This window comes from Phyllopteryx taeniolatus, chromosome 12 (assembly GCF_024500385.1).
Source record: "Phyllopteryx taeniolatus isolate TA_2022b chromosome 12, UOR_Ptae_1.2, whole genome shotgun sequence".
NCBI classification, from domain to species: domain Eukaryota; kingdom Metazoa; phylum Chordata; class Actinopteri; order Syngnathiformes; family Syngnathidae; genus Phyllopteryx; species Phyllopteryx taeniolatus.
In genome coordinates this window covers 22,802,517-22,824,986 of record NC_084513.1, presented here as the reverse complement: position 1 = coordinate 22,824,986, position 22,470 = coordinate 22,802,517, and the positions used below count along the sequence as shown (strand labels likewise).

Below are 22,470 nucleotides of genomic sequence, written 5' to 3'. Positions count from 1 at the left end.
CTTCCTTCCTTCCTTCCTTCCTTCCTTCCTTCCTTCCTTCCTTCCTTCCTTCCTTCCTTCCTTCCTTCCTTCCTTCCTTCCTTCCTTCCTTCCTTCCTTCCTTCCTTCCTTCCTTCCTTCCTTCCTTCCTTCCTTCCTTCCTTCCTTCCTTCCTTCCTTCCTTCCTTCCTTCCTTCCTTCCTTCCTTCCTTCCTTCCTTCCTTCCTTCCTTCCTTCCTTCCTTCCTTCCTTCCTTCCTTCCTTCCTTCCTTCCTTCCTTCCTTCCTTCCTTCCTTCCTTCCTTCCTTCCTTCCTTCCTTCCTTCCTAACTTCCCTCCCTCCCTTCCCTCCCTCTCCTCCCTCTCCTCCTCCCCCCCCCTCTCTCGGGACCGGTCTGGTCCTAAAACCACCCCGATAACACGTGACCAAAACCTAAAGTTTGTTTTCAAAAGTTCTCCCGCACTTGCACACCTTGGTGTTCTTCTCCTTTGTCTTCTCCACTCGCGTCTTTTCCGTTTTGTGTTTTTTATAATCGGTAACGTTGCGCATGACACAAGTGGCTCACATTTCCACTTTGTATCGTGAGGAGAAAAGTTGCATCAGGAGGACGAAGTCCAAAATAGTACAAGAATCCCGTAAAGTGCCGTCACAATCTCGACGATAAAGTCACCACATCGGAATATGACAAGAATGACATCATTTTACAAGCTTGACGTCTGAAGAATGACAAATACTTATAATTTTACCAGAAAAAAAATGGTAATATGAGAATAGCGTTGAAATGTTGTCAGAAGAATTTAGTTATTTTATGAGAAAAAAGTAAAGATTAGTTATTTGTTGAGAATTAAGTCTTAATATCATATCATGACAATGTCAAAATAGGTTAAAAATATGGCCTTGATTTTGAAAAAGTCGTGCAACAATAACATTGAAAGGAAATAATAAAGTTGTAAAAATGCGAGACTGACGTCAACATTTTACCCAATTTAAGATGTTGTAGTATAAGGATCAAATCAAAAGATTATGAGGGACAAGTCATCATTTTATGTTCAACAAAATGTTTTTGTAATGTCAAAAAATAAATAGAATCAAAAGGTGAATGTATGATGGAAATAGTCGTAAAAAGGTCCAAATAAAGATAACGTTCAGATTTTACAAAAACCTTCATGAGAAAGATTTCACACAATAAAGTCTAAATATTACACAATAAGAATAAGTAAGCTCCTAAGCCTCGAACAATACTCCAATCAATAAGCAGAGTGGGAATAGCGCCACCTGTCGCCCTGGCATGCACGTGTCAGCCTGTAAACGACTTTTGTCTCAGCTGTTGTCGCTGCCGACGGCACGGTGGACGACTGCCTAGCACGTCTGCCTCACAGTTGTGAGGTTGCGGGTTCAAATCCGGCTTCGTCTTTGTGGAGTTTGCACGTTCTCCTGTGTGGCTTTTCTCTGGGTACTCCGGTTTCCTCCCACATCCCAAAAACAGGCATGAAGACTCTGATTGCTCGTAGGTGTAAATGCGAATGTGCCCTGCGATTGGCTGGCGACCAGTTCAGGACTCTCGCCCGGAGTCAGCAGGGATAGGCAGTAAATGGACTGCACTTAGATAGCGCTTTATCTGCACTATCACAGTGCCCAGAGCGCTTTACAAAGCCTCACATTCATACACCAACGGGCAAGGCGCTGCCAGGCCCACTGGGAGCAAATTTGGGTTCAGTGTCTTGCCCAAGGACACTTCGACATGCGGACAGTTGGAGCCGGGTTTCGAACCACTACCCTTCAGTCACTGGACTCAGTCGCTCATCCTACTGGGCCAAATCCACCCGCGTGAGGAGAAGCGGTACAGAGAATGACTGCGTGAATGTGATGGAAGATGATGCTGCCCTCGTGTGGCGCAAGTATGGAAAGGATGGAATTTGATTTCATTCATTTCCAGGTCAGGAAAATGGACAAATATTCATGAATATATTACATATACCCACAAAAAATATTATGCTTTTCGGACAGCTCTATGTTTAAAAAAAAATTATGAATAAGAAAAAAAGAGAATCTGTGTTTTTTTAAGGCATTGGAAGCGCAGCTAACGATGTTTTTGTGAGAGCGCACAGGATGGTTTTGGTGAATGCTCAGTTTTGAAGTCCATCGGCGTTCGCCCTTCGAACGTCGCAAGTAGTTCCTGTCAAAAACATCGTTACATTGCACATACTGTACATTACATACAGACAGGGTTATCAAAACCGGGTTAGGGTTTTTAATTAGAGTTATGTTTGTATATTAGGTTTTCAAAACAGGGTTAGGGTTTCCAATTATTGTTCTGGAATTTTGAAATCTCAAACGTGTTTGACCCCTGGTGGCAGCAGAAGCGCATTGCACGAGAGTTCCCCTGATGATGTTTTTGCATTGGCGTGCGTTCAGGTTCGAAAGGCCACCGAGTCCCTCCGACGCGCTCGTCTCGGCCGACGCGGGTCTGACGAAGAGGAACTTCTTCCAGATCCCCGCGGCGCACTGCGACCTGGATCTGGACGACTACGAGTACGAGGACGACTTTGAATGAGCGGCCGGCGCCCCGACGAACAAATCTTGAGACTTCTCACAGGCCAACTGCAGCTTCTTCTTCTTGGCACTTTAGACTTTTTTGTTTTTTTAATTCATGTGACCCCATGAAGAAGTCGCTATGACATCACAAACTTGACTCTGCCTCCGTCCCGTCCATTGGCTCACTTTACATTCCAGTGATCGTACCGGAAGCTTCTATACAACAAATTGTCAAGTCATCACATGGACACTGTGTGTGTGTGTGTGTGTGTGTGTGTGAGATGGGTCGTTTAATTTATTAGATGAATTTATAAATATACGTGTAAATATTGTTTGCTGTGATGTAAATGATTTGGACAAGTTTTAAAGGAATTGTTTTTTATGTAATAAAGTTAATCAAGCCTCTGTCATTAACGACAAGCATACTTTTGTTGATTTAATAAAACAGTCTAACAGTTAAATATGTAAGCAACAAGAAAGTGTTAGGAGGGATAATGTAATTCACAGGTGTGAAGAAGAAGAAAACAAAGTGCTCCCCAACATGAAACTGTTTTATTTGGGTACAAATGTGATCAATAATGCACATTTGAACACATGCTGTTTACTGGAGAGTTTGCAGAGAAATACTGTTAATCGCTTTATATTAATTTTCAACTTCCACAGCATCTTCATCGTCACACGGCGAGCGTGTTGGTTGAGTGGGGCGTCTTTTGTTCACGAGGGCTTCCCGCTCGTGACGAGTGCTCGTGCTGCTGAGTATCACCAGATAGAAGCTGAGGTGAGAATTTATGAGAGAGGCAAAGACCACAGAAAAGTGAGGAAAAAAGTGAGTCCCTACTCGGACCTGGGACTCAAACAGTGATCTCTTCCGACTTGGGTCTCAGCGGGGCTCAGTGGTCCGTACGACTTGGTGCCTGCAAAATAACGACGAGGTTTGTCGTCACACAATTGGCTTCATCTCGTCGAGCGCTGACTAGAACCAGGCGCTAATGGGATATTGTTGCAAATCAGTAAGGTTCTCGCCTTGACAAATGTTGAGCAAATGTGTCCGTTTCTGCGCATACGAACCTTCTCGTTTGTTCTTGGCCGGGTTTGAGCGTCCGCTCCGCTTCCTGTCCGAGCTGCCGTGGGAGCCGGCGGCGTCCCCCTCGGCCAATAGGGAGCCGCGGTAGTAGAGCAGCGGCTGCCAGCGCTCCTCCCTCAGGTCCGCCGCGCGCTCCGAGGTGTGCTTCTGCAGGTAGGCTAGCCTACACGTGCGCGCAAAACAGAACATGAGCGAGGAGCACGACCGCGAGTGGTCTCGCAGTGAGCAGTCAACCCCAGTTTGTCATGGCAAATACGGCCCCGGACACACCCGCAAAAGTTTCAAATCCGCAGGAGGGACCATATAAAAAAAAAAAAGAAAAACATTGTAGTTTTTTACTTTTAAAAGAATTGGAAATATATTCCAACACAAAAAAACTAATTGCATCACGAATTACTATTGTAGCGTTTGGGTCGTGCTCGCCGTGTTTGTGTGTTTTCGTGTACTTCCAAAGGCAACTGTGGCTCACCTTTCCCACGTGCGAGGGCACTGAAGTAATTAGCACTTACTCACCTGCACATCTCTGATGGCTATTTGAGTTTGATGTGCCAGCAATGACTCACATAAGGTCAATTCTTCCTTCTTTGCAGAAAAGGAAACCTTACTGATTAACTCATAATTTGGTAAGTCACCAAAGAGCTGCCGTTTAAAATGCAAGCCATCCATTTTCCAAACCGCTTCTCCTCACACGGGTCGCAGGCATGCTGGAGCCTATCCCAGCTGACTCTGGGTCAGAGGCGGGGTACACCTTCAACTGGTCACCAGCCAATCCCAGGGCACACAGACAAACAACCATTCAAACTCACAGTCACACCTACGGGCAATTGAGAGTCTTCAATGAACCTAGCATGCATGTTTTTGGGATGCGGGAGGAAACCGGAGTACCCGGAGAAAAGCCACACAGGCACAGGGAGAACATGCAAACTCCACACAGGCGGGGCCGGGGATTGAACCCGGCTGACGCTCTAACCAGTCGGCCACTGTGCCGCAGTAGGTTTCATGGAATACCAACCTTAGCCCGACAAATGGCTTCTGCATACACTCAGAACAGTAGATAGGAACAAATGTAAGTAAAGAGAAACATCTAGCTTGAGTTTCTAAAACTACAATACTGTAGTTAAAAACATCAACGCAATAAATTCTGGTTACCCGTAATGCTTTCATCTGACTACATTGCCATGACCGTCAGTGAGAAGAAAGGGCGCCAATGCTGAAGGCAGGAAAATGCCTGTTCACATCCCGCCACATGTCGCACCATCATCCAAGCAAAGCCCAAAGGGATGCGCTTGTGTGTGTGAGGTGACCTCAAGTGAACAAATGAAATACTTGCACCTCAATAATGTACCACATATTGCCATTGGATTGCATGTAGGAAACTATAACGTGGTAGAAGAATGAAATAATTCACAAATTTCACTTATTACGGCGGTTCTTCGGAACGTAACCTTGGGTCGCCCGTACTCACACGGTCCTCTTGTCCGGTTTGAGCAGTTTGCTGGAGAACTCGGCCAGGACGCTCAAGTAGGGCAGGAACGCCGGGGCGGATCTTCCGAAGTCCAGGAAGACGAATTCGATGCCGCTCCTGCAAAAAGTCACACGCGCGCGCTTCACTACGCGCAGCAACAGCACACACACACACGGGCGCGAGAGCGCTCGCCAACCTGTGGATGAGGACGACGCACTCGCGAAGCTTGACGAGGTCCCCGAAGGTGAGGGCCAAGCGTTTGGCCAGCTCCTTGAGGCCGCCCAAGGTCCGGACGCCCCGACGGACGGGAGGCGGTCCTCCGGCGTCCCGCTCGCGCTCGAGACGCGCAAACGGCTAGCGAAGACGCAACACAAATCGAAAACGTGTCCCCATTGGTCCCTACTTGAGTTGGTGAATGTGTTTTTGTTTACCTGCTGTAAAGAGAGCACCAGCGCACGAGTGCTCTCCAGCTTGTCGACGAGTCGGCTCCTGTGCACGGTCTCCTTGATGATGTCGCCGAAGTCGCGGTGATACTGAACGGCGACAACAACAAAGTCACAACTCTCCAACAAATCCAAGTCAAGAGGAAGCGTGCGACAGCAAAGTCGCCACAAAAGACGAAAATGCGTCGACAAAGGCGGCCGCTAGTGTTGTCGACCGCTCGAGCGCCGACGACAACCATCCGCCGAGTCTTGCTTTGACTTCAGCGAGGTCGGCCATCTTGGCTGACCATTTTGCAAAAACATGTTGTATGTGCCAGCTCTCGTCAAAACGCAACATTCTGATGAAAGCGGTCGACCTTCCCTGTATCGCGCTTTAGCGCAATTTATTTCTTTATTCATTTTTAAATCGCTCAGCATAGTGCAGTTACTCACCCGCACATCTCTGATGCAGTTAGCTTTAATGGCTCCTCGATTTTGATGTGGCAGAAATGACTCACTTGCGCTCTTTGCGCAAAAAGCAACATTAAGTCATACGTTTGGCAAATCACCGACTTGCTCGTGGATGCAAAGAACATGACCGGAAAGTGTTTAAAACATAATCCCCGGTCTGAGTTGTCTGAAATAAATTCACAAATACCGATGCTAGCCCGACGAACCGCTCATGCGCACACTCGTGACAATATCGACAGGAACAAATACAAGAGCAACGTTTAACTTGATTTTCTACAACTACAGTACCGTAGTTAAAAACATCACTGCAAAGAATTCTGGGATGCAACAGGATCTGCCGGTCCCACTTCCCATCATGCTTTTTGCTGACTACATTTCCAGGACCACCAGTGTGAGGAAGATCGCCAAATTGCCCGCACGGGTTGACTTTTGTCACTCGAGCGGAGCAGGGCTCGTGTCGTGTGTGTGGATGGCGACCTCAAGTGGACAAATGGAATACTTGCACCTCTCTAAAGTATCATTTATTGGCAATGTATTGCATGTAAGAATCCTTTAAATTAATCAAATACCAGAAAGAATTGGTCGCTACTTCACAGATTTCATTTCTGGCTGGGTTTTCTGGAACGTAACTTTTGCGATAAATCAGGTTTAACTGGGCGATACTAACGTCACAACTACATCGTCGGAAGCAACGCGCAATTTGGGTTGCCAGCAGATGGCGATATTCCTAAAAATGATGACTAAAGATTGAGGGGTTATTCTTTTGAATTCTTATTCCACAAATGGAATATTAATCAGAATAGCGTGTTTCGATTAATGCTGGCACATTCTTGAAAAAAATGTGCTTTTAGTTCCCCTTTGAAGATCAAAAGGGTTCTTGCTGCGGAAGAAAACGAAAAGAAAAAAATTGGTGCCCGGACCCATCCTCTAATTTGCGCTTTGTAAAATTCCGCCTGGTCGGGAGTTGCCGAGCAGCATCTGCGATCTGTCGCATTATTCTTCATGGAGGATTATCTCCCATCAACTTCATGCGTCCTTTTCCCATAAAGCGACTTCTTATTGTGAAAAGTGCTACAGTTGTGGTCAAGAACATTGGTGCCAATGTTTTTAGCCGTGACTGCATCTCAGCACGTCCCATCTATTCTTGTTATTTTGATGCAATCCAAATGTACCTTCACGTAGAAGGTAAAGATGTCCGCCGCCATGCTCATGTCCAGCACGCCGCGTAGGACCAGCTTGCAGTAGGCGGCGAGCATGCGTCTCCGTCCGTCGAGATCCTCCGGCATCTCCTCATCCTCATCCTCCTTCTCCTTCTCCTTCTCGGCGTGTCGGCCGGCTGAGCGAGACCGCGTGGAGGAAGAGGAGGGGAGCAAGAAGAAAGGAAGATAGAGGAGAAAGGGACTAGTTACCAAGGGCCACAGGATTGGTAGTATTATTTTTTGTTAGTAGTAGTATTCATAGAAGAAGAAGCACCTTTTATTGTCATGAACATGCATGCATGCACACGAAATGTGTTCTTTGCATTTGACCCATCACAGTGAACGCATACACATGTTAGTGGAACACACTGGAACAGCTGAAGCACCCGGGGAGCATTTCGGGGTATCGGTGTCTCGTCGGCGGACGGTCTTGAACCTCGGTCCCCCACGGTGGCAGACGATGAGCTTAACCATTGGGCCACGGCTGCAATTTTCTGAGCCGCTTCGCGGGCGCCCTGGAACCTATCCCGGCTACCGCCGAGCAGGAGGCGGGGGCAAACCCTGAACCGGTCGTCGGCCAATCGCAGGGCACATAGAAACAAACAACCATTGGCGCTCACATTCACACCTCCGAGCAATTTTAGCGTGCGTGTTTTTGCGATGCGGGAGGAAAGCGCAGTGGCCGGAGAAAAGCAAACTCCACAGGGATTTGAACCCCGGTCCCCACAACTGTGAGGCAGACGGTCACCGTGCCGGCTATTGAAGTATTTACATTTTGTATTTTAGAATATATGTTTTATTGGTATATTGTCATTATCTACCAATAAATATATGGAATTTTTAAATGAAAATGTATAGATTTTTCTTTTCAGAAATATATATATATATATATATATATGATATGATAGGATTCACATATACATCATATTCAAGCACAGCTTAAATTATTATGGCTACTATACTTAATATCTCGATATAAATATCAAGTACATTCAAGACTCTAAATTGTCCATAGGCGTAAATGTTTGGTTGTTTCTAGGCTCGATCTTTTGCGAGCGATATTCAGACTAATGTCATCGAATAACGCTGCGTTAACCGCTCCCATAAAACAACAAAAGTGCAGTTAATATCTACAAACTAGTCAACACGTAACCGCTCACCTTCGCTTTGGCGGTCGCAGTCCGCGTCGACGAAGACGTTCTTGCACACAAAGTTCAACAGCGCCATCTGCAGTTTGGGCGTGGGCGTGTAGGGCAGGGGGCTCCAGGAGGTGGGATGCCGCACTCGTCGCTGGTAGGAGTGAGCGCTCAGGACGTCGCACACTCCCAGGAACGCCTGAAACGGAAACACACACACACACACACACACACACAGGAGGTTGAGCAAGGAACGAGTGAATGATCGGAACTCCCTCGGCCACTCGCTACCTGCCGCCTGACGCTGTGGTCGGCGTGGGAGAGACAACGATGACTTGCCTCGCTGAGCACACGCAACTGAAGCCTCTGGCACTCGGCCTCTTCCTAATGACACACAAAATCAACAACATATTGCTGACAAACACCCGTTTCGATACTTTCATGAGCGCACGTATTTCGACGGTGCTCAGTTGGACTGGAATTGAACCAAATGTTCATCGTTGTGCTAGTTGGCAGCAATGAAGAACCGTTGCTAATATTTGTTTCCCCTTTTTTCACTGAGCTCCACGAGTCCTCCGAGTACGGAAATAGTCGCTTCGGAAGCGAGAATGATGCTCTTAGTTGGCATTTTTCACACAGCTTATGTATTCGAGATTGCACAAACTCACCCTGGAGGTCAGAATGTCACCGCTTGTGCTCAGAGACCAGAAAACACAGTAACACAGACATTGTAACACTTCCTTCAGCACCTGTGACAAAAAAGAAATGAGTTGGCATTATTTTCTCCGTCCGTCCGTCCGTCCGTCCCTGTTCACTTACTGCAGATTCAGTGCATCGTGGATTGTTTTTCTAAATCAGTGTACTGCAGTTAGCTTTATTGGCTATTTGATTGGAATGTGGCCGCAATGAGTTACGTAAGATCAAATGCCATCTTATTCTTGGCAGAAAAAGAAACCTGACCGAGTAATCTCAACTCGTACATTTAGCGAGTCACAAAACGAACACGAGCAGAACGCCGCTGTTGTGACACGCGAGCCGCAGTCCCTCTTTTATGAAATCAATTCGCAAATACCGAATTTAGCCCGCCGCACAGCTAAAAGACCCACTCGTGAGCAGTTGTTTCTGCAACCTGTAGTTCAAAAGAGCAATGCAAAGAATTCTGGGAAGTGGCAGACTCCTTCCTGCCTCCAACGATGCATAGTGGCAAAAACAATCTCCCGTCTTTGGCACATTCGCACGGGTCGGCGTGCCTATTCAAGGCGTGTGTGGCTGGCGACCTCAAGTGGACAAATAGAATACTTGTGCCTCTCTAATATAGCGGATATTGACATTGAATCGCATACATGAAACCTTTAAAATGACATAAACAATACAATGAGTAATTGTCCGTTACTTCGTGGACTTTGTCCATTGCGGGGGGTTTCTGCAGCGAGACCCCTGCGATAAACGAGGGATTACTGGATGGAAAGACACCTTGGACATATTTGGAAACGTCATTACCTGAGGTGGCGGCCCCTCTTGGCCGCCGTGGACCGGCAGGAGCGGGGAGAGCAGATCGAACAGGTTCCAGCAGGACAGATCGTGACAGCTGTCGGAAAGCGTCCACAAATGTCAGCGGGAGATCGCGGCGAGCATCCGATTTCTTTTGAACAACTTACTTGTGGAAAGCGCAGAGTTTCTTCAGCGTGACTAAAATGTCTCCAGTTTGCTCCTCGTCAGCAGAGAAGATGGAACCCTGCGGATGAGAGCTCGATTGTTTGCACGGCGGCGATTCCCGCCGATCGAGCGTCTTCGATTACGTTCAAATTGTGGCTGCTAGAAAACTGCTTTAACTGCAGCGACATCAAACACAGCGGGACACGTGGTCTTTCAAACAAATACGATTCTTGTCTTACCGAGAATGAATGAAATGAAAGTTGAGACAAGATACTTCCATCATGACAAAATTCATGATGGATATTGCGCTGCCAACAGAGAGGGGAAAGGTTGGATCAAATCCAAGATGACTTGAAATTGCTGCTGCTGCTGCTGCTGCGAGAGCGTCGGCTGACTTCAGCCGGCCTCCCAAATCGACGGGGCTCTCGTTTGTGGGGCGGACGCTCACCTCCGGGGAGTCGGTCAGCAGGACTTGCAGGTGCTCCACCCAGCCCCGGACCATGGAATCCCTGGCGGGCCGCGCCGTGGGGCCCCAGCTGCTCTCCTCTGCGCAAAGACGGAGGAAGGAGCGGGACGCCGCCTCCGGGACGCCGCCGTCCGCGTGGGCCTCCAGGACCAGTCCGATGTCCGCTAACAGTCTGGAGACCGACTGAGAACAAGTCGACACGTAACGATCGATCAATTGTGGAGAGGAATCATTCGGAATTTCATCCTTTTTCAAAAACTCGAACTTTTGGAAATTGGGAAACGGGCGACATGCAGTGTCGGGGCGTTGCTAATTACATGGAACAAGATGACCTCATTTAATTACAAAATTTATGGAATTGTCATCCATTCCAATCCTGGGAGAAAATCCGGGTCTCCTCATGATAGACCCGTCGAGCAAATTGCAGGTTGCCGAGTGAAACGAGCCTTGGAATATCAACCACGCGGCTTTAATTTAAAAAAAAATAATAATAATTTTTTTTTCCTCAACCCTGTTGACTGACAGACTAACCGGCACCACTGTAAACATCCAATTGAACTTCTCGGCTTCACCGAGTGTAAAACGGGCACGGGCATCAGGGCGCAGTGCTGACCTGTGTGTTTTGGGCCGCGGGGCTCTCTGGCAGGAAGTACTGAGGAATCCTCATCAGGGAGGCAACAACGTCCCAGCGAGCTGAAAACTTGAAGAAGCGCTCGGTGTCACGCAAGCGGAACGGACGAGAACGAGCGGCAGGCTGCCGGGCGGGCGGGCGGGCGTACCTTGGCCAGCAAGTGCGGAAGCACGGTGAGGAAATGCTGCGTGAGCGTTGCGCAGTCATCGAGCTGAACTTTCTTCTCTCTGGAACTCATCACCTGGTAGAAACACAACTTGTATTGTTACACAAAGGCTCGCTATGAATTCCATCCATCCATCTTTCGCACCGCTTGATCCTCACGAGGGTCGCGGGCCATCTTCGGGCGAGAGGCGGGGTACGCCCGGAACCGGTCGGCCAGCCAATCGCAGGGCACATATAGACAAACAACCATTCGCGCACACATTCACACCTACGGGCAATTGAGAGTCTTCAATCAACCTAGCACGCATGTTTTTGGGATGCGGGAGGAAACCGGAGCGCCCGGAGAAAAGCCACGCAGGCACGGGGAGAACATGCAAAGTCCACACAGGCGGGGCCGGGGATTGAACCCCGGTCCCCAGAACTGTGAGGCGGACGTGCTAACCAGTTGATCACCGTGCCTTGCTATGAATTATAAACCCCAATTCCAATGGAGTTGGGATGTCGTGAAAATAAATGTCAGAATAAAAATATGAATAACTTTTTAGGCAGCTGTTAACACCATAGTACTGAATTCTTTTCGTTGAAAATGTCATTGACTTTTTTTTACTTTAGTCCACAATGTTTCTTCCTTTGTTCAGTTGGGATCTTGCGTTTCGCCTCTTCATCGTCACTATGAGTAATGTTTGATATTGTGAAGAATTTATGTTTGAAAGGTGTTATCCGAAGAATGTTTGCTTAGTTGTTCCCCGATCGGCTGATTAATAAATAGTTCGAATAGATACATATCAAACAAACTGCTGGTGACAGCTTCAAATCAAAGCGCCACACAGGAATTAGTGTGCTTCCTAGTTCCAAACGTGTTACCAAAGACTTGCGTGCGTATTCCTCTGAGTTAATGCTGCATCCGTGCCGCTCCATGTCCAATCGACAATAGAGATGCCGTCGTCACATGGCCGCCACGTAGGCAAGGGAGGATCCAGTCACATTGTATATCGGTGACCAGGAAATACGTCAGTCCCATTCTCTGCCTGCATTGCGCCACAGCGCCAGTACACAACAGTGGCCAAATTCTGGAACTGACAGACTTTGTGGAAACCATTTTTGGACGCATTGTTCAGTCCCGACGGTCCGTTTTATCGAGGTTCCGCTGTATATACACTTTTCCCATGAAACACTTCCTTTGCTATTATTTTTTCTCATCCGGTTTGCCTTCATCCTTACTGCCTAAAATACGGAGCAATATGACCGAGCGTACGAAATGGGCTACCTTCTTCGCGCCGCTCCTCCCGGCCAGCGTCGGCCCCTCGGACGCCTGACGCACGGAGGCGAGCGCGACCTCCGCTAGCAGCGCTTCTTCCTCCCGAGTGAGGCCTAGCGACAAGCGACAGTCGTTTCTTTACAAGGCGCTCCGACAAGAGCGAGCGCAAATCTTGCCGACCTGTACCCGGCGAGGGACTGTGAGGGTCTTGCAGCAGTAAAGAGGTGATAGCGGGCCAGTCCTTCAGCAGCCCTCCGCTGCAGTCCCACAGGCTGTCCACGAGGTAGACCACGTGCGCGTGCAGCTAGTGTACACACATGGACATCGATGGGAGGGAGGAAAAAAAAAAAAAAAAAAAAAAAAAAAAAAAAAACTCACACCTTAGAGTTCTGGTAGAATTCCAGCAGGGCCTTGAGTCGTGCAAAACTTTGTCGTTTATGAGCCTCCTCTTGACTCTTTTCATCCCGATTGTTAGCGGCAGCCTCATCGGCACTCAGAAGCCTGACAGAAACACGAAGCAGATCCGTTTGGACTTAACTTCAAACATTCCAGGAAGTTTTGGGTTTCTTTTTCATTGAATTAAAACGTATTGAATTTGATTTTTGAAGAAATGATTGTGCTCTAGTTTCGTGTTTTTATATTACCAGTATACATGCGGAACATAGACATCCTTTCAGCATTTCCCCATGAAATATTGTCCAGCATTTTTGTTATTTGCAAGTTGTTTTACCAAAAGCGCCTACCTGAAGAACAGCAGCTCACCAGCTGTGGCCGCGAGGGGGCGCTGCGAACAATAAACCAGCCGCAGGAGAAGCTCGTAGTCATCTGCGCTGAGCACATCTTCGCACGTTCTGCAAGGTTCCAGACATGCAGGGCCGTGAAGCCGAGAGAAAAAAAAGCCTCATCTCTGATACTGAGGAGCGGTGACCAACTTGGAGATGAGCAGCAGCAATCTCATGGTCTGGAAAGCAACTTCGTTGTCCTTGTCCAGCGTCATGGCGATCAGACGATCCTGGAAGACAAGACGAGCGCTACGGATGGGCCACCGTGACGACGCCTTTTCATTTTCTTAACCGGACCGACGATACAAACAAATACGTCACATATATACAGGTATAGCCAATAAATTCTAATTCATCTCATTCATTTCAGTACGCATACATGATGAGCGCATAGATTCACGAAACGCTTCTCAGAGGGAAAATTCCCGCCTAATTTCTACATTAAAAATCCGTTTCATTGTTTCTGACCTAATATTATCGTCATTTTATACGAGATGGGCGGTTTGGGGTTTTTCTTAGCTGAAAGCTATAATTATCAAAATGATATATTATTAAACAATGACCATGTTACTTACCCACGTGGGAATTGACCAATAGTATTGATATCTGAACAAATATGAAAATGGCCCAATTTGGTAAATACTATTGTCTAAAAATTGGCCCAAAAATGAATGGCAATGGCAACAACCTTGTCCTATTTGTATTATTTATTTGAATAATACCAACGCCGACTCCACTTTTGACCAAGCTGAAACATTACAAGTACAGCACGTATGATGTTTATTTGCGGATTGAATCGCTCGATGTTAACGGTCTCGCGTTGTTGCTTAATCCCGCGCCGTTCCTTTACCTTGAAGCGGCCGGTGAAGAGGTCCAGTTCAGGCAGAAGAACGGGGTCGCCGTAGAAACTCTGCAGGCCGAAAACACACTTGAGACGCACATCCGGAATCTACAGGACCGAAGGAAAAGAGCATTGTTGGGAATGGAAAATTGCGTTTGCCACGCGCGCCGCTTATCTCGTTCACCTTGTCGTATGACATCCAGTCCATGTATTTGAGGTAAGTGTCGGTGAGGAACACAGAGCTGTAGCGCCGCATCCACAAGGCCAACTCCTCCACGCAGAGGGAACGGATTTCCGGATGCACGTCACTGTCGAGCACGCGCACACGCACACACAGCTCTTTGCCAAGCCGACAACGACAACAATTCAAAGAACATGAGGCAATCGGGGATTGGGATCTCTTCAGGAGACTTGCCGCTCGTCTGCACGCGGTTCCGCATTGGTGGACAAATATTGTCAGATATTTCAAGACATCATATCAGGAGAAATACAAGGATGTTAATACTAATAAATCAGCATAATATATTGCCATGTGTAACAATACGGGATCGGTATTGGTAAAGTTCATAATTCAAAATTGTGAACAAAATTCACCAGTCTGAAAACGAACTAGTTCATAGTTCTTTTTTTCGCCCCAATATGTTGCCAACACGGGCTATACCCCTCCAAATATTGGCATTTCATTTCCCCATTGTTGCCACACGAGTAGCCAGCTGCAGCGTTCACCCTACAATCGCAACGACACGAGGAAAAAAACTTGTTGCTTAAATGGTGTTTTTACATCCATCCATTTTCTGTGTCGCTTTTCCTCACGCGGTTCGCGGGCGTGCTGGATCCTATCTCAGCAATCTTGGGCCCACAAGCGGGGTACACCCTGAACTGGTCGCCAGCCAATCGCAGGGCGCATTGAAAAAAACAACCATTGACACTCACATTCACACCTACGGCCAATTTAGAGTCTTCAATCAACCTACCGTGCATGTTTTTGGGATATGGGAACACTCACCCTGGCACGGGGAAAACAGGCAAACTCCACAGAGCCAGGGCCGGGATTTGAACCCCGGTCCTCAGAACTGTGAGGCAGATGTGCTATCCACTCCCACAACAATGACTTTTGTCCTTAATGTGCAAACAAAAACACGTAACACATTATGACAGGAATGATGGTGAAAGCACATTGATAACTTTGCATTCCTTGTCACTCTGGCTGACTACAGGGTGATTGGAAAATAACTCCTTAGTTTTAATACACTTTACTTACACCGATTTTATCGGGCTGATCGGTATCGGCCGATCTGCAATAAAACCTTGTATTCCGATACCACCGCATCCCATTTTTTACGATCATCGGGCTTTATCTTGTCAACTCAAAAGCGATCTGATACACTCGTTACCGTGGCGACGACAACAAGAGTGGAGCACGCCGACTGTATTGTAAGGACAAAATGGGGAAAAACGTGTGTTGGTGGTCACTGGTGCTCAGGACAGGAAAGGACGTCGGTTTAAGGCTCGCTTGAGGTATGTTCCCGTACTTTGAATACGATACGGCTCGCAAGCAGCCAACAAAAACGTTATGTAGCCTAGCAAGCGAGTGCTGGCACTAATGGCTGTAAGCGAACATGCAGGCATTCTGTCGAATCATGCTCTAAAGTTTCGGTGTGTCTGAAGTCATTTAATTACAGTAAGTTAGCAGCCATTATTTCTGTCATGTTGTAATGTTGCTTTGACCCGACTGATTCGAATACACGATGCAGTGATTTCAAACTTTTATGGAACATAAGGAAAAAAAAAAAAGGATCATATTTTACAATTAAAAAATCTCACGGCACACCAACAAACAAAAATGCCACAAAAAGTGGAGACATTGATTACTGTATGTACTTCCTGCCATCTACTGGAAGACCATTCATTTGTTCTGTCTGCCACGATGCCTCACTGGCATAAATAGAAGAACAAAGATACATTATTTATTGTAAATATATTTTTGGGAGCAATTAAGTACACACGTGTATATACAGTAAATGAACAGGTCATTTAAATAGACACAATCCTCCATCTTGTGATCGGAGATTGGTTCATGTTTTTTTTTTTTTTTTTTTAAACTCGCTGATCGGTGATCAGCCCCAAAAATCCTGATCGTGTAAAGCCTAATTTTAAGATACTTATAATGTATTCGTACGTTGTAATATTTTTCTCAATTTTTTTTGTGCGTGTTCCAAGATTAAAGGAGCAAGTATATTCTACCAAACCAATGACTTTGGAAGAACTTGAAGGGCAAATACGAGAAGTTATGTCTTCCATCCCACAAGAGTTCCTTGTGAAATCAGTTAATGCGGTTCCCAGGCGGCTTGAGAAACTGGTGGCTAATGTTGGCGCCTATATCGAATTTTAAATAAAACTCCATGCAATACACTTTCTTCTCATGTTCATTTCTTGTAAGAACTATAGTTCAGAAATAAATTACAAGTACTTAAAAATAGGGAGTTACTTTTCAATCACCCGGTATATTAACAGAAGAATGCATCTATTCTTTTATTACAAAACAAAATAAATTCCCTATTACCACAGCATTCTGATACAAATACATTTTCCTCGTAATCCATTTTTACAATTATGTACTGTATTACAAAAGAACACAGTCACTACCATTTCCACTGTATCTCTGAACACACCTTGCTTGCTTCGTTTCGCTCTGAAGAGCAAAATAGAAAATGCAACAGATCCCTCTGCCGGTCACTTTTAATATTACAGTTGATTCACTGTATCTTACAGTACACCAACATCACAGCAAACCCTGCGATCTCACCACGCCACACACGTACATCGCGATGACAAAATATCGTGCAGCCCTATACCGGACACAAAAACCAAAACAAAGACATGCATGTGCTGATTGTTTTGTTATGTTGAATGTCAGTATGAAAACGCCAAATAAAGACATACTGGGAAAAACACACACACACAGAAAAACATGAGCTCCCGACAGCATCTCTGGAGAAGCACAGAGTAGTAGTAGTAGTAGTAGTAGTACCGATAGCGCTTGAGGAAGACGGCCTTGAAAATGACGTCCATCGTGCGCTCCAGCTCGGCTCTCTTCTCCCGCACCTTGAAGACAAAAGTTCGGAATGTTATCGGTGTGCCGGCGAGAGGAAAGCGCCGCGTCTCGTACCTCCTCCACTTCCTGTAGCGCTCGCTCTGCCTGAGTCTTCTGTCGGCTTGGCCTCTGCGCCTGCTGCAGCTTTGGACTTTTTTCAACACTCGTGCTCAGACTGACAGCCACGTCAATCAGCGAGCTCAGCAGTTTTACCGCTAATCAAAACGATGGGAAACACATCAAAGGAAGAAATATGCCATTGACATATGGAAAGTAGTACAATGCCGGCGTCAGGCCCAAACCTGCCATCTCCAAATTTGGTCAATTCCATTTTTTTTTTTTTTTTTAGGTTTTTGGTTTTTTTGTACAAATTATTGACCCAACTAATTATTGAATCAGCACGTCCAAATCTGGCTCGGGCATCTGATTAGGAGGCCTCCCCGGTGAGGTGTTCCGGGCACGTCCCACCGGGAGGAGACCCCGGGAACGCCTCGGGATTCCATCGGAAGAGCTGGATGAAGTGGCTGGGGAGAGGGAAGTCTGGGCGTCCCTGCTAAAGCTACTGCCCCCACGAACCGACCTCTGATAAGCGGTAGAAAATGGATGAAAATGATTGACCCATGGAAAGTGTTGAAAATGGCTTGCTCTCTTTGATGAGGCGCCGTTAATGGTTCAACAAACGTGCCTCAAAAGTGCTGGTTTCGGAGATGGGAGGTTTTCCGCCCGACACCAGCGATACGGTATTTAATATGACAAAGTGGACTAGCAGGAGTTCAAAATTGCAGTAAATGTGGCGGAGCAGACAAAACGTGTGGACTTAAGACATTTCCATGAGGAACGCCACACACAGTCGGGCCTGAGTGTTACTTTAGATTCTGCAAACATTTGACTGCTACGGTATGTCAAACTGCAAATTAATAACATTCAAAGATTGTTTTATAATAATACAGAAGGGACACGAAAATATACAACTTTCTAAAGTTAAATATGCATTTTGTTATATTGTATTATATTATATCCATCCAACCATTTTGTGTGGAGCTTATCCTCACTCGCGTCGCGGGTGAGCTGGCGGCAATCCCAGCTGACTTTGGGTTAGGAGGCATCGTACACCCTGAACCGGTCGCCAGCCAATCGCATGGCAATACATTACATAGAATGTTATATTTTATCTATACTCAACTATTTAGTATAAAATTACCGTAATGGCACTCAACTAACCACCAGGTTTTATTATTCATACTTAGAAAAAAAGACTTCATTAAAAATGTTAAAATCTGTTTTTTTCTATTATTTAAAAAAAAAATTTTATAAATTAAAAAAAAAATAAAAAATTATTAGTGCTCATGTACTATTACAAATTGCAGCATTTCTCCCAAAATTTATTGAAGGAGTTGTTGTTGTGGCACAAGTTATAAATGGCTGCAGTCCAATGAAAAACAGCCAACTTCTAATTGTTTGGGGTGCGTTTTTTTCCCCCTAATCGTACAGCGGTGCAGCTTACTATTGCTCTTTAACCTTGTCTACAACCACACACAAAACGACCAAAATTCTTTGCAAACAAGCATTGCCCATCTGTTAAGTCTCTACGTGGCTCAACTTCGGCCGCAAGTGAACAAAATGTTTTCATTTCATCTTTAAAAAACATGGCTGCTTCAAAGCAAAACGCCCAACTTGTTTGTGTCATTACCTGCTAGCGTGCAGGTGTGTCGGAAAGCGCGTACGCGAGAGTCGGAGAGGTGGGAGAGCAGGGAGACGAGCGCGGTCATCAAGTAGCCGTCGAAGATGAGGCTGCGCCGACACCGGCACACCAACATGCGCACAAAGTCGCACAGCTCCGAGTGGAAGCGTCGGCCGCGCGGCGCCGGCTGGATCAGCGGGTACTCGCTGCTGTCCTGCAGTGCGCGGGGGTAGGAAAGCGGCACATGACGCGCGGTCACACATTGCCACCATCGACGATTTTAACCCATCACGTTTTGTTTGTCGACGCAAAAATTGACAAGTTTCATTTATGTCAATTGTAAATTACAAATAGGAGGAAATATTGGCAACTGTGGAAAATGATTCTTGCGTGAGTATTTTTGCTCATTCGACATTCATTTCCAATATATAGAGCAGCTCACAAAATCGAGTACATCCCTCATTTTTGTAAATAGGTTATTATAACATTTCATGGGACCACACTGAAGAAACGACACTTTGCTATCTATCATGTCAAGTAGTCTTAATGTGCAGCTTGTGTAAAAGTCTAAATGTAATGTTCGCTCAAAATAACTTAAACACACAGCCCTTAACGGCTAAACCAATGGCAACAAAAGTGAGTACACCCCTAGGGGAAAATGTCCAAATTGGACAAAGTGTCAATGATCCAGAGGTTTCCACAAATGTTTTTAAAAGATTTAAAAATATTTACTTATTGGTAATCGGGACTGTCCATGAATCATAATTACTTTACAATTCTTTTTTTTGTTGCTTTATTTATTTAATGTAAATAAAAAACATTTTACTGAATTTTCTTGTAATATGAAGTCAAAATAATCTACGTAAAAAATAGAATTATTTCCTGATGGTTTCCTCCATTTATTGTAAATTTGATTGATTGATTGATTGATTGATTGGTGGCAAAGGAGACATTACTTACTGCATGCGTGGGCCAAGTGAATGTGAGAATCCACGGAAAAGCCAGAAACTTCTGGGACTGCAGCCCGGCAACCTAACACGCAATATGTCGCATGTACACGATTAGCAAAAACTCGAGTGACAGATGCAACGAGTTGTTATCGTCGTTCAACCTCATCCGAGTCCTCCACCAACTCGTCCACCATCTTGTCCATGGCCTTGCTGTCGCCTTTGGCGTGACACATTTCAGCTGTGACCACACCTGCAGAACAAACGCAAAAAAACATCATCACACACGCTCAGAGACGAGGGTCTTGGCGCGATTGACGGCCGCTCACCTTTGCAGCCGCAACACCGGACGAAGAAGCCGACGAGGTCGAGGAGGGCCGCGTCTCTGTCCTCGGCGTACGCCTCCTTCCAGCCGTCGATCACCGCCTGCTCACGGGTCGATCAGAACCGGCAAAGTAGCGGGACGTCGTAACGGTGGATCTTACCCGCATGGCGCTCGGACCCATGGAGATGACATCGAACAAAGTGACGGCTTCCGCGTGCGCGCGTTTACGGCGGCAGACGTTGTCCTTTCCGACGCTGCCGCGCCCACTTTCGGCCTTTTCGCTCGTGACATTCTCCACTTCCTTGTGAGTTCTTTTCCTACGCCGCTGTGTTTTACACAAAGACACACGTGTTCACTGCCATTGACGAGTATACTCGTCAATTAGGAGCCAAACATTCACTGACATTGACCTGTTTACATCAATTACAGTTTTTGACAAGGAGGTTTAGTACTTTGCCAATCAGACTCTGAGCGGCACTTTTCCTGGCCGGGGCTCTTAAATTTCCGATTTTCCAGTTTTCTGGAAAGCAGCATGAACAACTTACCCCCCTCCTGCGTCGGTTCTCGTTGCCGGACTCATCCTCGGAATTGTTCACAGCTCCTGAGGGGTTTTTCTCGGCCTGGCTTGAGCTTTTACTGCCAAGAACAAACAGACATTATTGTACGCCGATTCAAAATAAACGAGCCCGTCGGAAACAGTGTAAGGTCAAAAAATTTTATTTCTTTTTTTAAAAAAGGTACTTGAGCTTAGAGGGTCCGGATGCGGCTGCAGACGCGGGGTCTGGTATCATGTCCTTCTTCACACAGCACTCATGTGACTTGCTTCACCGGGAACATCCAGAAGTCAGAATGATGTGCACAGCTTGACCTTGACCGGGACTGGGACCGAGACCGTGACCAGGACCATCATTGAATCATGTCGCCACAGGCCCACGCTGCCTCGAGACTACCACGATGCTCTCGTTAGTCTGCTCCATCTTTGCGTCTTCACCTTCAAGAACGCTACTAACTGGTTTCTCTCTCTATTCTGCAGTAATTCTGCCACCGACAACACAACTGCATTTAATTCGATTGTACAAACGTTGCTAGACAAGCAATCATTTTAAAGGGATGAGTGCCACATTCAGAAAAATGCAAGCAAGAGAAGTGCCCACTTTATCTTTTGTCTATGAAAAATGCTCAAACCAAAACAATATGCTTAAGCAGTAAAATCTAGAGGTTTTTCATGAAAAAAAATGTCATCTCTGATTGGTGTTCATGGTGACAAAGCAAAAAGTATTAGTGTGATATCTCATTTTGGACAAAAAAAAATGTGTGCTATCTTGTACTTGTGTATCTAGTACTGCTTAGTACGCTCGAATATGGACCGTAGTTTTTCAGTTTAGTACTTTCATTAAACATGGCTTTAATGGCCTCCCGCAAACTATCGCAGAGATCAAATAATTAGGTTACTATCTGAACCTCCGTGATACGTTTGTGCGCCTCTTCCACTACTACCAAAGTGCAAAATCCTCTTTTGAATACAGAACGAAAGCTTTTGCGACGGTAACGTGCGTGTGTAATTTTTTCGGATTATTTGAATAAGCGGTCCACAAATGCCTCTCGGGCCGCACGTTGAACACCGATGCCTTCAGGCTTGTGCTCGCACTTTTCCGATCCATATTTGCATCGCATACGGAGACTGTTACGATAGGCTTTTACGTCTTATCGCCCCAATTCATTTGTCCGCATCGAAACGTACCTTTGGATGACTTCTGTCGTGATTTGGCGTTCTGCGTATTCTGGCGACTTCAACTACAGACGCAGCAGCGGTTCAGTTTAAAAGCCTCATAAGAATCGACAAAAGTAAAACAGGGCACATTTTCGAAAAAGCCCGGAGAGCACTTTGCTCCACTAGTAACACACGGTTTGGTCGGACACATTCTCCCAGCCGAAAGCCAAATATGAAATATGGCCTACCCTAGTGTTCTGAATCGTAATACAGTACACGTCGATAGTCACATTGAAGTCAGACTTGTTGACAAACGTAGCAAATAATAAAACAACTATCACGCTTACCGTTATCGTCGTGGGCCATTCTGCGGCGACCATCATTTGATATTTGAAAATAAAAATGGATCAGAAACAAAGAACTGACCAAATGCTTGCATCTTTGTTTTTTGTTTTTTCCCTTTTCTTTACCGTGGCTCTCACAGTCAAGTTTAAGGAAGAGCCAGAACCTTCGTGATTGGTTGAAATACTAAACCGGAATTGTGTGATTGGATATTCTCACCAAACGTCAAGCTGTTTAAATTCCGCCCCCGTAACCGATTGGTCCGTGCCGTGCTGCATTC

General features: G+C 46.0%; 2 protein-coding genes across 12 annotated transcripts in view; one reads left to right on the top strand and one right to left on the bottom strand.

The window, feature by feature from the left end:
* ppp2r3b (protein phosphatase 2, regulatory subunit B'', beta) overlaps window positions 1–2,924 on the top strand; it is a 29,155-nt gene extending 26,231 nt beyond the window's left edge. For all 3 annotated transcript variants that reach the window (XM_061791376.1, XM_061791377.1, XM_061791378.1), the window contains one exon: window positions 2,395–2,924. In XM_061791376.1, the coding sequence (XP_061647360.1) occupies window positions 2,395–2,533 (139 nt within the window). In that variant the 3' untranslated portion in view covers window positions 2,534–2,924. The remainder of the gene's footprint in view (window positions 1–2,394) is intronic.
* Window positions 2,925–3,047: 123 nt separating this feature from the next.
* si:ch211-269e2.1 (cohesin subunit SA-2) lies at window positions 3,048–22,351 on the bottom strand. 9 transcript variants are annotated; one of them, XM_061791371.1, is made up of 33 exons: window positions 22,196–22,330; window positions 21,879–21,931; window positions 20,879–21,016; window positions 20,683–20,773; window positions 20,298–20,462; window positions 20,142–20,238; window positions 19,977–20,065; window positions 19,826–19,897; window positions 18,875–19,079; window positions 17,260–17,399; window positions 17,122–17,195; window positions 14,275–14,398; window positions 14,100–14,198; window positions 13,400–13,479; window positions 13,211–13,318; window positions 12,848–12,968; window positions 12,648–12,771; window positions 12,477–12,580; window positions 11,193–11,285; window positions 11,027–11,113; window positions 10,396–10,596; window positions 9,950–10,026; window positions 9,792–9,879; window positions 8,960–9,040; window positions 8,583–8,675; window positions 8,316–8,490; window positions 7,129–7,292; window positions 5,495–5,596; window positions 5,260–5,417; window positions 5,064–5,180; window positions 3,583–3,761; window positions 3,359–3,428; window positions 3,048–3,287 (listed from the first exon to the last, which is right to left on the bottom strand). In XM_061791371.1, exons 3-33 carry the CDS (start codon window positions 20,926–20,928, stop codon window positions 3,158–3,160), a joined length of 3,558 nt encoding a protein of 1,185 aa, XP_061647355.1. In that variant the 5' UTR covers window positions 20,929–21,016; window positions 21,879–21,931; window positions 22,196–22,330; the 3' UTR covers window positions 3,048–3,157. The 9 variants fall into 9 exon arrangements, with proteins under 9 accessions (XP_061647355.1, XP_061647352.1, XP_061647353.1 ...); XM_061791368.1 differs by lacking the exon at window positions 21,879–21,931 and having other exon boundaries at window positions 22,196–22,351; XM_061791369.1 differs by having other exon boundaries at window positions 20,879–21,931.
* Window positions 22,352–22,470: the final 119 nt, after the last annotated feature.

Coding starts and splice junctions, on each gene's coding strand:
- si:ch211-269e2.1 (XM_061791368.1), bottom strand. CDS start 20,928: ATGATACCAGACCCCGCGTCTGCAGCCGCATCCGGACCCTCTAAGCTC. Junction 17,400..18,874: donor ACACACCTGCACGCTAGCAG/GTAATGACACAA, acceptor CGTTTTGATTAG/CGGTAAAACTGCTGAGCTCG. Junction 5,418..5,494: donor TGGTGCTCTCTTTACAGCAG/GTAAACAAAAAC, acceptor CGTCTTCGCTAG/CCGTTTGCGCGTCTCGAGCG.